The sequence below is a fragment of the Vipera berus genome (assembly GCF_964194415.1).
Source record: "Vipera berus genome assembly, chromosome: 5".
NCBI classification, from domain to species: domain Eukaryota; kingdom Metazoa; phylum Chordata; class Lepidosauria; order Squamata; family Viperidae; genus Vipera; species Vipera berus.
In genome coordinates, this window is record NC_138207.1 from 69102855 (window position 1) to 69117966 (window position 15112).

A 15112-nucleotide genomic window follows, 5' to 3' on the forward strand; every position below is an offset into this window, starting at 1 on the left:
TGATTCTGACTAGGATAGAGATTTCTTTGTACATTCTATTCATATTGAACATGCATGCAGAATTATTGCCTTGTCAGAAAAAAAACAATGATTTAAAAAGAGAAATTGTTAAAAAGGAAATGATGGGCTAGTTCAACAGGATTAGCTGCATTTTTAAATACAGCAGTTATACTGTAATGCTTGTTCAATAATATTTCATCATTTTGCAAAGGGCATTGGGCAGAGATGGTTACACAGTATGGTAAAAATTAACTTCAATTGGCAGCTGTTCTGGTGTAACCCATGTTCTGCCTGGCCATAAGAGATCTACCTCTACACCAGAATTCTTCCACAAACCTTTTGAGCAGCAGACATGATCATATTATTATGCATAGTGTTGTGGTCATTGAACCATTAAAAATATTAATTGTGCCAAAGCTAATGAGTTTGTGTGAGAGAGAATAGAAATATTGTGAGATTTAGAAGTTGTGTAAATCTTTAGACTACATAATGATATGTATACTTGAGAGTGAGTTTGTGAGTACCATCTAGTGGTGCTATCAATAAGCAATATATTTCACATCTCTCTACAGTACTCTACATTTAAGTTTGGAAAATGGACCGCAAGTTGGGTGATTTGAGTAATGACTTGAAAGTGATTCCTTTTCTAAGATCTTGAAATATGGAGTGACAACTGAGTCATCTAAAAAAGATCTGTTGGCTGTGATTGAGCTTTAAATAGATGAGCTCTGTAAGAATAACTTTAGTACAGCATTAAAGAGGGAGGCAAGAGAAGAGGTCTGTTGCCATGTTTTCAATGAAGGACAAGAAGCAATGGAACAAATAGTCACAAAATATATTAAACCCCCATCACCATCACCCAAACTTAATAGGAATAAAGTAGCTTGATTTTTCATTCATTTAGCACATTTTGGAATTGGAAGCCATGCTCTATGATGCAATACAGCAGGAAGCAGGAGCCAAAATGTCAGAAATACTTTCAGAAGAAGAGAGAGAGAAGTTGAAAAATGCTGTGGAACAATGGAAACGGCAGGTTATGAGTGAACTCCGGGAAAGGGACACTCAGATTCTCCGAGAAAGGATGGAGCATATTCAACATGCACAACAGGTATGACAAAATAGGATATTGTGCCACTAAGAATGCCTTCTGCAAGAAGAACAATGACTGTCACTTTTGTTTTGCTTATGCGATTAATAATTTTCACAAATGAAGGTGAATATACATGTCCCAGGATAATATTGCAGGATCCAATTTGGGTTGATGACCAGGACATTTAGTCTTCCAAGCTTTCAGAGGAGGAAGCTTAACCACCAGAGTGCAAGAACACAAGTGACTGGTCAGTTGAGGAGACCCAAACTCATTGGTAGCCTCACATTGCAATGAACAAGGACATACATTTAACTACTAAGATTGTTGGACGAGCAGGCACAAAAACAGCCAGGGAAGTGATTGAAGTCCCTCGTAAGTCAACAGGAGTGCTGATTTACCACCAGCTTATCAAATACTTAGGAGGTGAGGGCTTGGCAGCACAAGGAAGCAACAGCCAAAGACTTAATAGCCAGCCATCAACACGCCAATCAATAACTAAAAAGCCTCACACAACACGCACCATATAAATACCACACACAGAATAGCCCAAAGAACACACTGGTAGAGAGAAGTTCCCTGACAATGCGCTCCAGCATGAGTCTGAAAGCTCAGAAGTATAAAAGAGCCTTGGTGGAGCAGTGGGCTAATGCCTCCTTAAGTAACACCAGCTGCCTGCAATTAGTGCAGGTTCGAGTCCCACCAGGCTCAAGGTTGACTCAGCCTTCCATCCTTCCGAGGTAGGTAAAATGAGGACCCAGATTGTTGGGGACAATAAGCTGACTTTGTAATAATGCCGCTTGGGGGCCCCCAAAAGCCCTAATAAGCAGGCATATACATAGAATGAAGGCTGTTGCTAAGCACATTGATTTGTGCTTTAGATTGTAAGCTGCCCTGAGTCTTCGGAGAAGGGCGGGATATAAATGGGATTAAAAAAAAACAGCAACACCTGGTCCTGGTGACCTCTGGGTAGATTGGAACCCACATTAATAATTTTACCTTAAATTTACCTTAAATAAGGCTTTTGAACGGGAAATAACTTTTATAAACTTTATGCAGAATTGACTTACGAGGCTGGTGTGTTGTGCAATTAGTTCACATGGTGTAATAAGATGGAGGTTTGTTGTCACTGTGAGTTGTGGGGTGGGAGCACGAAGGGAGGCTCAGCTAATCTCAATGTATATACATGGTTGTACTTTGACAATAAAGATTCATTCATTTAGTTATTAAATGTATATGTTGCCCATTTCCCTAATACGGCAACTCTGGGTAGCTTAGAAAACAGAAAAAGATAAACAGAACAGCAATTAAAAATGTAAAAATGCGCACATTAAAATCGATTTAAATTTGATTTAAAAATCTCATTTAAGGAAGGGGCTGCTGCAGCAACAAGGAGCCCTAGAGATCCCAGATGTCCTCAGCCACATCACTCCATTATACAGAGTCACTTTCACAGCTTTAATAGTTGCAGATCCTGTAATGATCACAGTGGGAAAACGTTTGCAAACAGGCTGCTATAAACCGTGAGGCTAGTCTTGAAGCAGGGAGCTCATTTTATGAAGTTAACAATTGTATCTGTGCAAAGGAAAGTTGCTACATGAGTTACTGTATTAACTTTGAGCATATCATGGCTCACAATATGTTCACTTCTCTCCACAAAAACATAGCATACCCAAGAGTCAAAAGTGGACTTAAATGAAAGCCTAAAAAAATGTAGTAATCCTACATAATTCTAATTTTCACAGAGAATTAAGGAGCTAGAAGAAAGAATTGAAGCTCAAAAAAGACAAATAAAAGAATTGGAAGAAAAGGTATGGTTAAAACACTGAAAAGCTTTGAACGATGACATGAAGCGATATTCAAAAAAGTTGTACAGGTAGTCCTTGATTTACAGCAGTTCATTTAGTGGCAGTTCAAAGTTACATCAGCCCTGAAAAAGATGACTTATGACCTTTTTTCACACTTATTACTGTTGCAGATGTCCATGGTCACATGATCAAATTCCAATGCTTGACAGTTGACTCATATTTATGATGGTTGCCATGCAGAAGGTCACCTTTTGTGACCTTCTGACAAGCAAAGTCAATGGGGAAGCCAGATTCACTTGACAACTGTGTTACTACTAACTTAACAACTGTGGTGATTCACTTAACAACTGTGGCAAGAAAGGTCATAAAATGGGACAAAATTCACTTAACAACTGTCTCACTTAGCAACAGAAATTTTGTCAATGACTGCCTGTAAATAACAAGATGCCAGGTATGAGAAATTTTCTTGAATGCAGGATATTCTTCCTATGAACTTGACTAGACAACATTTGCCTTGGATGTCCAACACTGCTGCATTTTTTTAGATTACATTCCATATATTTTGAACATAGCAGCTGCCAGCAACTCTTTAAAGCAAGATCATACAGTACAATGCAACAGACTATACAAATGTTCTGAAACAAAATCCAGAAGATTCTTTTGACAATAATTGATTATGTGCCAACAAGTGCCCTTTTCGACTTTTGTCTTCTAGCAATCAGAATCTTCTCCATGACTTTCTGTCCCCAACTTGTTCTTTCAATTCTCCAAGCCACAGTTACTGAATCCAGCCACCTTGCTGCTGGTCATCCTCTTCTTCACTTCCCTTCCACCTTTTCCTACCATTAGACCCCTTTACAAAGAGCTGGGTCTTTGCATCCTGTGTCTGAAATAGAATAACTTAAGCTTGGTCATTTGTGCCTAGGGTGAGAAGTATGATGATCCATCAGTTTGTTTTCTTGGCTGTCCATAGTATCTTTGGTGGTCTTCTCCTGAATTTATAGGTCTCAAAACTTTCTCAATCCTATTTCTTGGTGATCTTCTCCTGAGTTTAAAGGTCTCAATACTTTCTCAGTCTTACTTCTTTAAGGTCAACTTTCATTTCCATAGCGCATCACAGGGAATTCAGTGGCTTGCACAATTCTGATCTTTGTAGATATAGACACATTGAATATCTTTTCCAAGGTCTTCATGGCTACTCTACCAAGTGCTAGTCAGTGCTGTATTTCTTGACTGCTTTCCCCTTGACTGTGGATGGCTGATCCTAAAAGGGAGAAGCTATCCATCACTTTAATATTTTTATTGCCAGTTCTAAGGCTGGTTGTTCTAACTGTTGTCATTAGTTTGTTTTTCTTTAATTTTCGTCCCATTTTTTCACCGTGTTCTTTGAATTTTAATACTAGGGCTTGCAGATCCTTTGCATTTTCAGCTATCAGGGTAGTATCATCAGCATAGCACAGGTTATGGATGTTTCTTCCTCCAATTTTGCTCATCTTCTTCACAATCTTCTTCCAATCCCTTATTTCAGCACAGAAGTTAAATAAATAAGGGGAGGATATGCATCCTTATTGCACTCCTTTGCCAACCTACAACCAGCCCACTTCCCCAGGTTCGGTCCTTATTGTGACTTCCTGACCTGTATAGGTTTCTCATGAAGACAATGAGATGTTCTGGGATTCTCATTTTCTGGGCACTTTCCACAACTTGACATGACTGGCACAATCAAAGGCTTTTCTATAATCAATGAAGTACTTACTTAGTTGACTTCCTTTTGGTGTTCTTTGCCTTTCTCAATTTTGCCAGCATGCATCCGGAATAATGTCTTGTAATTTTCAGAAGTTTCTATAGTAAACCTGAACATCTGGCATCTCTTTTTCCACGTAGGGCCCTAATCTGCATTGGATGGTCTTAAGCATGATTTTGCTAGCATGTGAAATTAAAAATATTGTACAATAGCCTGCACATTCTGTCAAGTTTCCTTGTTATTACACTGTAGATTAAACTTTTCCAATCACTTGGCCACTGTTCACTTGTTCTCTAGATTTGCAAGCATAGCACGGATATACATTTGGCTTGTTCTTCTTCTATTGCTTGCCGTATTTCAGTGAGTATTCCGATGAGTTTCTGTAGCCTTCCGATTTGGTAATAACCGGAGTGCTGATCCAACGTCATCTTCTAGCACAGGAAGCTCTTGTAAGCCAGGAACATCTTCTAAGATGTCTTGGTATATACTCCTTCCATCGTCCTTTGATCTCCTTTGAATCAGTTACTGTCCGTCCGTTGGTGTCCTTTACTATACCAATTTGAGGTTGGAACCTCCTTCTGGGCTTAGAGATCTTTTGAAAGATTTTTCTTGTTTTTCCATGTCTTTTTCCACCTTCAGCATTTTTAGGTAATTCTTGCAATACTGCTTCTCGTCTCTTCTAACAGCTCTTCTCTGAAACTTTTTTTTGTTAAATTCCTTTCTGAGACTTTTGCCTTTTTTTTTTAATCTTTGGCTTCTCTTCTTGGAATAGGGACGTGGTGGCTCAGTGGGTTAGGACGCTGAGCTTGTCGATCAGAAGGTCGGCAGTTTGGCGGGTCGAATCCCGAGTGCCGCGTAACAGAGTGAGCGCCTGTTACTCGTCCCAGCTTCTGCCAACCTAGCAGTTCAAAAGCACGTAAAAATGCAAGTAGAAAAATAGGGACCACTACGGTGGGAAGGTAATGGCGTTCCGTGCGCCTTTGGCGTCCAGTCATGCTGGCCACATGACCACAGAGACGTCCTCAGACAAGCGCTGGCTCTTTGGCTTTGAAACAGAGATGAGCACCGGCCCCTAGAGTCGGAAACGACTAGAACGCATGTGCAGGGGAACCTTTACCTTTTTTATCTCTTCTTGGGAATTTTCATGGTTTTGTCTGACGTGCAGTTTGCTTTTTTCTCTGTATTCATTTTTAGCAGCCTCTTTTCACATGCATCCTTTTAAGTTCGTTCCGTAATCCAGCTGGTTCTCTATCAATGAAGTTCGCTTTAAAGTGATTTCTTTGGTTCTCCTTGAAAATTGTGGGTGTATATTGAAGATCATATCATGGAAACTGGGTGGCTTTCTTCTTCCTTACTTTAACTTTGACCATTCACGCAAACAATTCATGATCTGTTCCACAGTCAGCACTTGGCCATGTCTTTGATGATTTAGCTGAGCTCCTCCACATTCTTTTGACAATAATATAGTTAATTTGATTTCTATATACCCCATCAGGGAGAGATGCATCATTTTGGCTATTTGAAGACAGCATTAGCTATGAAGAAATCGTTGGAGTGACAAAAGTCAGTTTCCTGCTTAAATTTCCTAAGCCTTATAATCCAACTGCATTTTCTTCTTTTTTTGTTTCCAACTTTGGCATTTCAGCCTCCAGTCACAAATGGCACATCTTGCTTGTACTGTATGCTCTGTCAATTTAAAATTGGATTTATGATATTCTTCAGCGTCAACAGTTGGAGCATAAATTTGAATGCTGATCGTATCAAAGAGTTATCCATGAAGTCTAACTGATATTATCATTTACCGTATATACTTGAGTATAAGCCGACTCGAGTATAAGCCGAGACCCCCAATTTCACCCCCCAAAACTGGGAAAAGTTGTTGACTCGAGTATAAGCCGATCCGCCGTTCTGCATGCCTCGGAGGCTGGATCCGCGCTCTGCAAGCCTCTGCCGCCAGCAGAGGCTCGATCCGCCATTTTGCAAGCCTGAATACACAGGAATACCCTGTGTGGCCACGGCTCTCGGGGAAGCCCTGGCTGTCCGCTTCCTCACTCCACGCTGCCATTCAGGGCCCGCGCGTTCCCCGGGCAAATCGCGGCGCCCAGCAGGCGAGGAAACACGCCCGTTTCTCCGCGCAGACCTGCCGACGTTTGGGGAGGTTTGGGCGCCTCCCAAACCAAACGGCAGGTCTCCGTTTTGTTCTGGGACTAGTTCCCTAGCCTTTTGGAGCTTTTGGTGTTCGCCCATCAGCTGTCTACGGGGAGGCAACAAAGCTGCCTCTCTAGGCTTTGAGAAAAGGCCCCTTGCACAAAAGGCAGCTTCAGGACGAGCTTCCAAAAACCCTTTCCTTCCTTAACGCCCTCCCCACCTTCCCCCAGAAAGCCATATTTCTTTTTTTTTATTGAAAATTTTTATTGAAGTTACAATATTATCCCCTCCCCAACCCACCCCAGAACCCCTCCCCCATATTTCTTCAATAACAAAAACATAAAAAGCTGGTTGGGATGTACTCGCTGATTTCCCCCCCCCCTTTTTTTAGATGCTAAAACTAAACTCTCCCTCTGCCTTCCAACCAATATCCCTTTTTAAAATCTTACCTTGGCTCCAGATGGAAGAGTAGAGGAACTAAGCTAGTAAGGAGAGAATTTTTTTCTGCAACTTTTTACTCCTGAAGTAGTAGTAGTAGTAATTGTAGTAGTAGGAATAATAATAATAAATCCCTAAAAGTTGTGCCAGAAAATGGAGGACGCTGGGTCTTTGCAAGTTTTAGCTGTCTGTCAGACTGCCTGAAAAGGGCGGCCTTCAGGCAGCCAGGCGGACAGCTAAAGCTTGCAAAGACCCAGCGTCCTCCATTTTCTGGCATAACCTTCGGAGATTACTTTAAAAAAAAAACAAAAAAAAAAAACTTCAGAGGAAAAACAGCTGCAGAAACATTTTGTCTCCTTGCTGGCTTGGTTCATCTACCCTTCAGCCAGGAGGGAGTCCAAGGCCTAGAGAAGGAGAGCTTTGCAGCATCCCTATGGACAGCTGATGGGCAGACAGCTGATTAGCGGAGAAGGCTCTGAAAGTAGCCGCCATTTTAGCAAGGAATTGTTCGCAGCTGCTTCCAGGACTCCTGGGGAGCAGGCCTAAGTGCTGCAGGGGAAGACGGGCAGGGGAGGACAGCGCAACATCCCCAGGGTCTGTGGTAAGTGTGAATGACCACTGGAGTGCTGCATTTGTCATAAATTTGAAAGAGGTTATTTGTAGTTTTGGGGTGTTGGTTGTTTTGAATGGCAGCTAAATGGCCTCCCCAAACGTCAGCAGGTCTGCGCGGAGGAACGGAGACCTGGGGAGGTTTGGGGAGGCGCCCAAACCTCCCCAAACGTCGGCAGGTCTGCGCGGAGGAACGGAGACCTGGGGAGGTTTGGGGAGGCGCCCAAACCTCCCCAAACGTCGGCAGGTCTGCGCAGAGGAACGGAGACCTGGGGAGGTTTGGGGAGGCGCCCAAACCTCCCCAAACGTCGGCAGGTCTCCGTTCCTCCGCGCCCTGCCTGCCTGCTTCTTTCCGCTGCGGAAAGAAGCAGGCAGGCAGGGCGCGGAGGAACGGAGACCTGCCGTTTGGGGAGGTGCGCGCGCACCTCCCCAAACCTCCCCAAACTTCGGCAGGTCTCGGACGGCGGTGGCTTGGGAGAGGTGCGCGCGATCCCGGAAGCACCAAAGCCTCAGCCGCGCACAAGTCCTCGGTAAGTTTTTTTGTTGACTGGAGTATAAGCCGAAGTGGAATTTTTCAGCCCAAAAAGTGGGCTGAAAAATTCGGCTTATACTCAAGTATATACGGGTACTTCATTGTAACTCAATACTGCTCTTTCTATCTTCTTCCCAACTATAAAAACAACACCATTTCATCTATGCTTTTCATGGCCTAGTGTCAATAATGCAGTCATGTATAGATACATGTATGGACACAACATTTTAAAAATGCATGTAATGTCAAAATGCAAAAGCTGTTTCTGATAACGTGAAGGAAAAAGAATATTATTTTCTTCGGGATTTTGCATTTGGTTTGCAAGATATTTGCAGATTTTTTTTTTCTAAACTAGCTTTCTGCGGCAAAGTGCAATAATTCCCCAAGTTTTTCTTTTCTTTTCCCTGTCCAGAATACAACGAAAAGCAGATTGCTGCTCTAGCCTGTTTTTATGTTCCTAAAGACAATGTGAAGACTTGAATTCTTGTATGTTTTCAGCATTACAGTTAGTGTTGCCAGCTTCCTAGAGCCATAAAATTAATAATTACAAAAGTAAACGTAATAGACTATGAAGCATCACGTAGAAAAGATTTCAAAAAGAAAAAAAATGTTACAGTTGTACTTTTGAATAGGTTCATTAGCTAGTAAATTTTACTTAGGAAAGATCCAATTGCATAGAAACAGCCTGAAATGGTGTCTTTTCTTCACTAAAAATAAGTCCCATGAAAATGAATAACTACATTTAAGACGAAGCATACTGCAAATATCTGATCGCAGTAATCATAACGTAATGATTTTTCTTACTGGTGAATGATTCATGGAAGTGAATGAAACGGCAGCAATTCAAGTTCTGTCTATGTAAATAAAGCGGTGTGATGCACGACTAGGCCATTATTTTTTGCAAGACGTTAGAGGACCATCAAACTCCCAGAATTCCTTGCCAATATTTATATGTATAGGGTCTCTTGCTTGAGCAGGGGTTGGACTAGAAGACCTCCACATACCCTTCCAATTCTGTTATTCTGTTTTTCTGTTAAATTTCTATCCTATCAATGGGCCCAGGGGAATTGTGTGCTGGAAATGGATAGGGACAGAGCAAAAATAAATGGGAATCAGAGCCATCCGGCATTCTCTGTCCTTCTTATATGTTGTGTTCATGTCAATAGACATGACATCTGTTAGAGGGCAGATTAATTTGGAAAATGTCCTATCCCAGCCTATTTCACAACTTTACAACAGACTACGGCCCCTTACTCTAGACCAGACATGTCAAACACAAGGCCCGGGGGCCAGATCCGGCCTGCGAAGTGGTTTCATGCGGCCCGTGAAGCCATCCTGGAAACAGTGAGGGAACGGCCCCCACTGCCTTGGCCCTGGCCCAGAGACCCTCCTTCTGCTAGAGACCTTCAGATCTGTCCCACTCCTGCCCAGGCCCCCATAGGCACCCTTGATGTGAACGATGTAGAGCTGGCCATGCCCACCCAGTAGGCCATACGCACTGTAGCCACGCCCACCCAGTAGGCCACGCCCATCCTGGCCATACCCACGCGGCCCCCTGAGGGCAACCGCAATGCTGATGCGGCCCTCAGTGAAATTGAGTTTGACACCCCTGCTCTAGACTCATTGCTGGTTTCTTACTAGGCGTGCTTTAAAATCTTTCTCTTTTTTTCTTTCCATTTTCCTTTCCTCTCTTTTTTTAGTTTTTATTTTTGTTTTTATTTTTTTCTCTAGCTTTCATTCTTTGGTCATAATGTGTCTATCCAGCTACAAGAGGTAAGCGTTCTTCTTGCTTATTCATTCTTTCTGCACTCTTTTCATTGAGCCCAGTGATGTCTTATGAACCGGGTGGCTTGGGGTACAATACTGTAAATGCTTAGCTGAAAAGCAGATTTTTTATTTTTTTTTTTTTTAAAAAGACAAGATGACAGATGCCCAGGCAATACATATAAAAAACAGGCAATGTTTTGACCGCGCTGTTGTGGCCACTATCAATTTTCCTTCTAATTTCTAACATATTTGGGGTGGGGGATGTTTTCTGCAGCTTTTCCCAAACCAGGAATTTGTGCACAGTAATGTAAATTGCAGATAATAGGTTAAAATGTACAGTATATTTCTTAAAGTATAGAAACTATAAAGTATAACAGCATGTCACAAAGATGCTTAAAAATCATGCTTTCAAATCATTTTTTTAAATTCCTTACATCTGTCTCCTGTAGTTTTCACAAGCAGCTTGCCACATCCTTCTCCTGAGAGAGGAACTAGCCCAAAGATACCCATGGCTGTATTTTTCCTAACATAGGACTAGAACTTATAGTATCCTGGTTTCTAGACTGGTGCCTTAACCACTAAATCAGACTAAATTGACTCTACATATACGTGCTTACAGATTATAATATAAACCTGCTAATCACTAGTAACTTATAATTACAACTGATATTTTGTAAGCATTAAAATTATTTCTTCTTGTTTTAGGGGGCATTTGATATTGTAGTGAAATAATTTTTTGGAAGGAAAGCATTACACAGAAAGGAGTTAAATAGCCTCCTCTCTCATTTCCCCCCCCTCCCCCATTACTTCTCTGGATGTAGTCTGAACCTATTTAAACTTTCATTATTAGTAATTTAAAAATGATTTTTTTTAATCAAGTTATGGGCCTTTGCAACTCAACAGGTATTAAAAGATTTTATATTTTTAAAAAAGAAGAACAGGAAAGTTCCTTCAGTTCTGGGACCATGCCTGGCATGTCTCTAGCTGGGCCTGATCCAGAGAAGATTGGCTGCAACCGCCAGGCTGGGAAAAGCAAGCCGGCCTGCTGCCAGTGGAAAGAGCATCTTCCCCCAGGAATGCTGACTCAGTCCATGCTCTGCTGGCCCAAAGTGACTCTCATTGCTGCACTTAAACTGAGCTGGCAAACCGATGCAGACTTTCTTGCAAATCACAAGTCTGGAATTTTAGAGTTTCTAAATTTGTTGTTCTTTTGGCGTACCTAATTTTATGTGCACCCGACCTTTTACTATGTATGTTTGTGTGTTAGTGCACACACATGCACATTAAAAGGAACATAAGCCACCCCCTTGATTTTTTTTTTGATTTTTTTTTTGCGGGGACCACTCACTAAAGTCATCCCTGCTTCAAAGTTTTCACTAACGTATCACAAAGGCACCAAAGTAAGTTAATGCTGTTTTATGAAAAGGCAAATAGATATTATCTGAATTCATTAAGGATTGAAATCAAATTTCCTTACCAAAAGAAATGGGAAATGCTAGAGTCTTATGCATAATGACTTGGGAATAAGTCCTGTTTATCAAAATGAGATCTTTTGAGTAAGCATGCATAATATGTCTGATCTAATTCTTATCAAAAATAGTCTTTTGTGAGTGTATGTGTGCCTTCAAATCAGCCTTGACTTCTGGGAACTGCCTGGACAGCTTCCTTCAGTTTTCTTGGCAAGATTTTGGAAGCAATTTGGCGTTGTCTCCTTCCTAGTGCTGAGAGGAAATGACTAGCCCAAGTTAGCTTCCTACTCGAACTCACAGCCTCTTGATTTCTAGCCTTAACCATTACACCAAACCGGCTGTCATAGTCTTTCAAACAGAGCAAAATTACAAGTTATCACCTAGGTGTTCTTGTTCTCATCCCACTGAATATTTTATTTTTCACACAAAGAAAATTCAGGGCTTGTGTCCACCACAAGCCAGCCCGCTATAATGTCTGTGATACAGCCATTCCACATAATAGCAGAGAGATACTGCAACTGAGCTTGGAGCCAGAAATGATTGGCTCATGTTGTTCCCACAGGACATGTGTGGAACTCCATTTTGGACCATTGTAACACTCCTCAATATCTGCATCTATTCAGGCACACACATTTGGGTGCACATACAACACATTCACATGGAGCATACATAAACCTGTACGCCTCCATGGCTGAAAACATATCCTTCCAGATCAGACTTAGAAGTTCTTTAGAAAGGTCATCCGTCAGCACCAATGGAGGGCCTAACCCTAGCATGGTGGTGGCGAACCTATGGCACGGGTGCCACAGATGGCACGCAGAGCCCTCTATGTGGGCAGACACGCCATCAGCCCAGTCCTAGGCCTTCAGGTGGGTTTTATAAAACCTTTTCACTTTAGGCCTCCACCACTGTTTGCACACAAAAAAGGTACAATCAATCAATCAATTTCAACTTCTTGTGGGGAAAAAGAATACCTCGCAAAGTTGGAAATGATTGATTGAACTTTGTAGTCCCACCCAGTCTGCCGTTACCACCACAGCCACGCCCACCCAATGGGCCATGCCCACCCAGCACCCGACAATACATAAGTGGGTTTTGGGTTGCAGTTTGGGCACTCGGTCTCTGAAAGGTTTGCCATCACTGCCCTCGCATATCAAAAAAGACAAAGAGTGAGTGAGGAGAAACAAGAGTTCTATCTGTGCTTCCCTCTCCTATGTTTTAATAGTAATACCTAAAAAGGTAAGAGAATATTAGAAAAGGAAGTCAAATTTACGTATCTGTGTCTGTACAAGAGAGCCTTTATCTCAACTACCCAGAGGCATGCAAGCAGGATGGGTGGTAGAGAAATTTGATTAATAAAATAAAAATAAAGCTCCTAACTTTAGCTTCTTCTTCTTCTGTATTATGTTTTCTTTTTTCAGCCCAGAGAGAAGACTAGAAATGTTTATCTTTTAGAACAATGTAACGGTGTATATAACAAAGTTTGGAGGAAAAAAAACAATTTCATTACAAGAAAGCAGACTGCATACTTTATTTTGTCATTGAAGACCGAGGTTCTAATCTTTTGACCATTTTTATAAAGAAGAACTTGCGTGAATTTTATTTTGAAGTTAAACTTGATCTTCGGACAAGTATAGCTCTCTAACTTTTTATGAACTAGTATTAAAATTGTCAAAGAAGAAAGCCAAAAATAAAAAGAAATATTAGTAATTAGCTGGCTTCTCTGAAGGAAGCTCCATCTGTGCTGCCCAAAACGACTTCAGTTTTACATGAAAAGCAGTAAACTGTTCAGATGAAGTGAAAATATTTTAGTTCCCTGCTAAGCAGGCAGTAAACTGCTTCTGTAAAGAAGTGAACCCATCCTGTTTTGTAATTCAGTCCTTGTACTGTTATTTGTAAATGCTTAAATACATGTCTTGAAAGAAGATTGGAAACAGTTCCAGGCTAATCATTGGTGAAACTATGAATGAATGAATGGGAATAATGTTTCACTCATGAAAGTGAGGAATTAGTTGCAGTTAGATTGCGTCTTTCCATAATATATATTAAATTGACTTGTTCGCTAACCATGAAGAACATGAGACAAAAAAAATTCGGATCATTTCCCAAACTTTCACTCCATTCTGAAATTTCGGTGAAGCTTGTCTACAGCATGGCCAGGAAAACATAAAAGGCACAATACTTAAAATTTAATGCACTTCGATTCCTGGATGAAGGGAAGTCAGTATTATCAGCGTAAAGGAGAACCAAAGCAAAAGCTACCGTAATTGAAAAAGGAAACAAAATTATTTAAAACTATTAAAACTGTAATGGAAACTTGAAAAAAATGTGAGAAATATATTAAGAAAGCACAAGCAGCAGATGGAAATGGATCTCTTGCATTAAATGGTTTGAGAAGAGTTGCTTGTAAATTAAGAAGCAGAGAAACTTACCGTACATAACAAAATTGTTGTGCAAGCAGTAAATAAAGATTATACAGGGATATATAAGAGACATACCTATATATATATATATATATATATATATATATATATATATATATATATATATATATATATATATATATATATATATATATATATATATATATATATATATATATATATATATATATATATATATATATATATATATATATATATATATATATATATATATATATATATATATATATATCTTCCCCAGCTGTTATTTTAAGATGGAAAGATGGAGGAGCACAGGGAGAAAACATCAGCTTTCCAGAAAGTGATCTTGATATTCAGGAATTATCAAAAGGTGAGAAGGTAGTTTTTATTATTCACCGAATTATAACAAAACTTTTTAATGATCTGTTTCTTCTATTAAAAAGTTTTAAATATGATAAACCACTTTGCTTTGCTTTGAATTCTAAACAGTTACTGTTTATTATTGGCCTTTTTTATTATTTTATATATTTATCCATATACAAATTCAATATACGTATATTAAAGACACACATAGAAAACATCAGATTATCATTTGAAGATGTAAAATACTTTATATTGGTACAGATACACTAATTCATGGAAAAACCAAACTTCTAACTCAACTAAATTCAAATAAAAATCAGGTAAGCTTAAGCCCTAGACCTAGACCTACAATTTATATTTGTGACTCACCACAATTCAGTAGACTTTGCTACTACCGTAAAATAAATTTAATGGTATGCAGTCTAATTCCCTCTATTTATAAATGTTCGGCTGATTTCATAGAACATACTCCCTCTAGAAGATCTTAACTAAAGAACTGTAGGGACAGAGTAATGTAGTATTGTTTGTATAAAAATACCACTACACTTCTATTGGGTTGAAAAAGGTCAAGAAATAATATGTTGATTCAGACTATGGTTTGCATTATTCACAGCCTCAGAACCCATAGAAATTTCTTGAGAGAATTTGAATATTAATAGGCGCCTAAATTCTTCATTTAATCTATAATCCTAAATACATTGACATGGAAGAAAATTCTACTGACAATAGTTTTATTTCCAAG

The 15112-nt window shown here is 40.0% G+C and overlaps 1 protein-coding gene across 16 annotated transcripts in view; it reads left to right on the forward strand.

The window, feature by feature from the left end:
* JAKMIP3 (Janus kinase and microtubule interacting protein 3) overlaps positions 1–10660 on the forward strand; it is a gene marked incomplete at its 5' end in the record, with an annotated part of 61589 nt that extends 50929 nt beyond the window's left edge. For 13 of the 16 annotated variants that reach the window (XM_081328430.1, XM_081328431.1, XM_081328433.1 and 10 more), the window contains 3 exons: positions 905–1108; positions 2833–2898; positions 10067–10660. In XM_081328430.1, the coding sequence (XP_081184556.1) occupies positions 905–1108; positions 2833–2898; positions 10067–10117 (321 nt within the window). In that variant the 3' untranslated portion in view covers positions 10118–10660. The remainder of the gene's footprint in view (positions 1–904; positions 1109–2832; positions 2899–10066) is intronic. The other 3 variants (XM_081328436.1, XM_081328427.1, XM_081328422.1) reach the window with 2 other exon arrangements.
* Positions 10661–15112: the final 4452 nt, after the last annotated feature.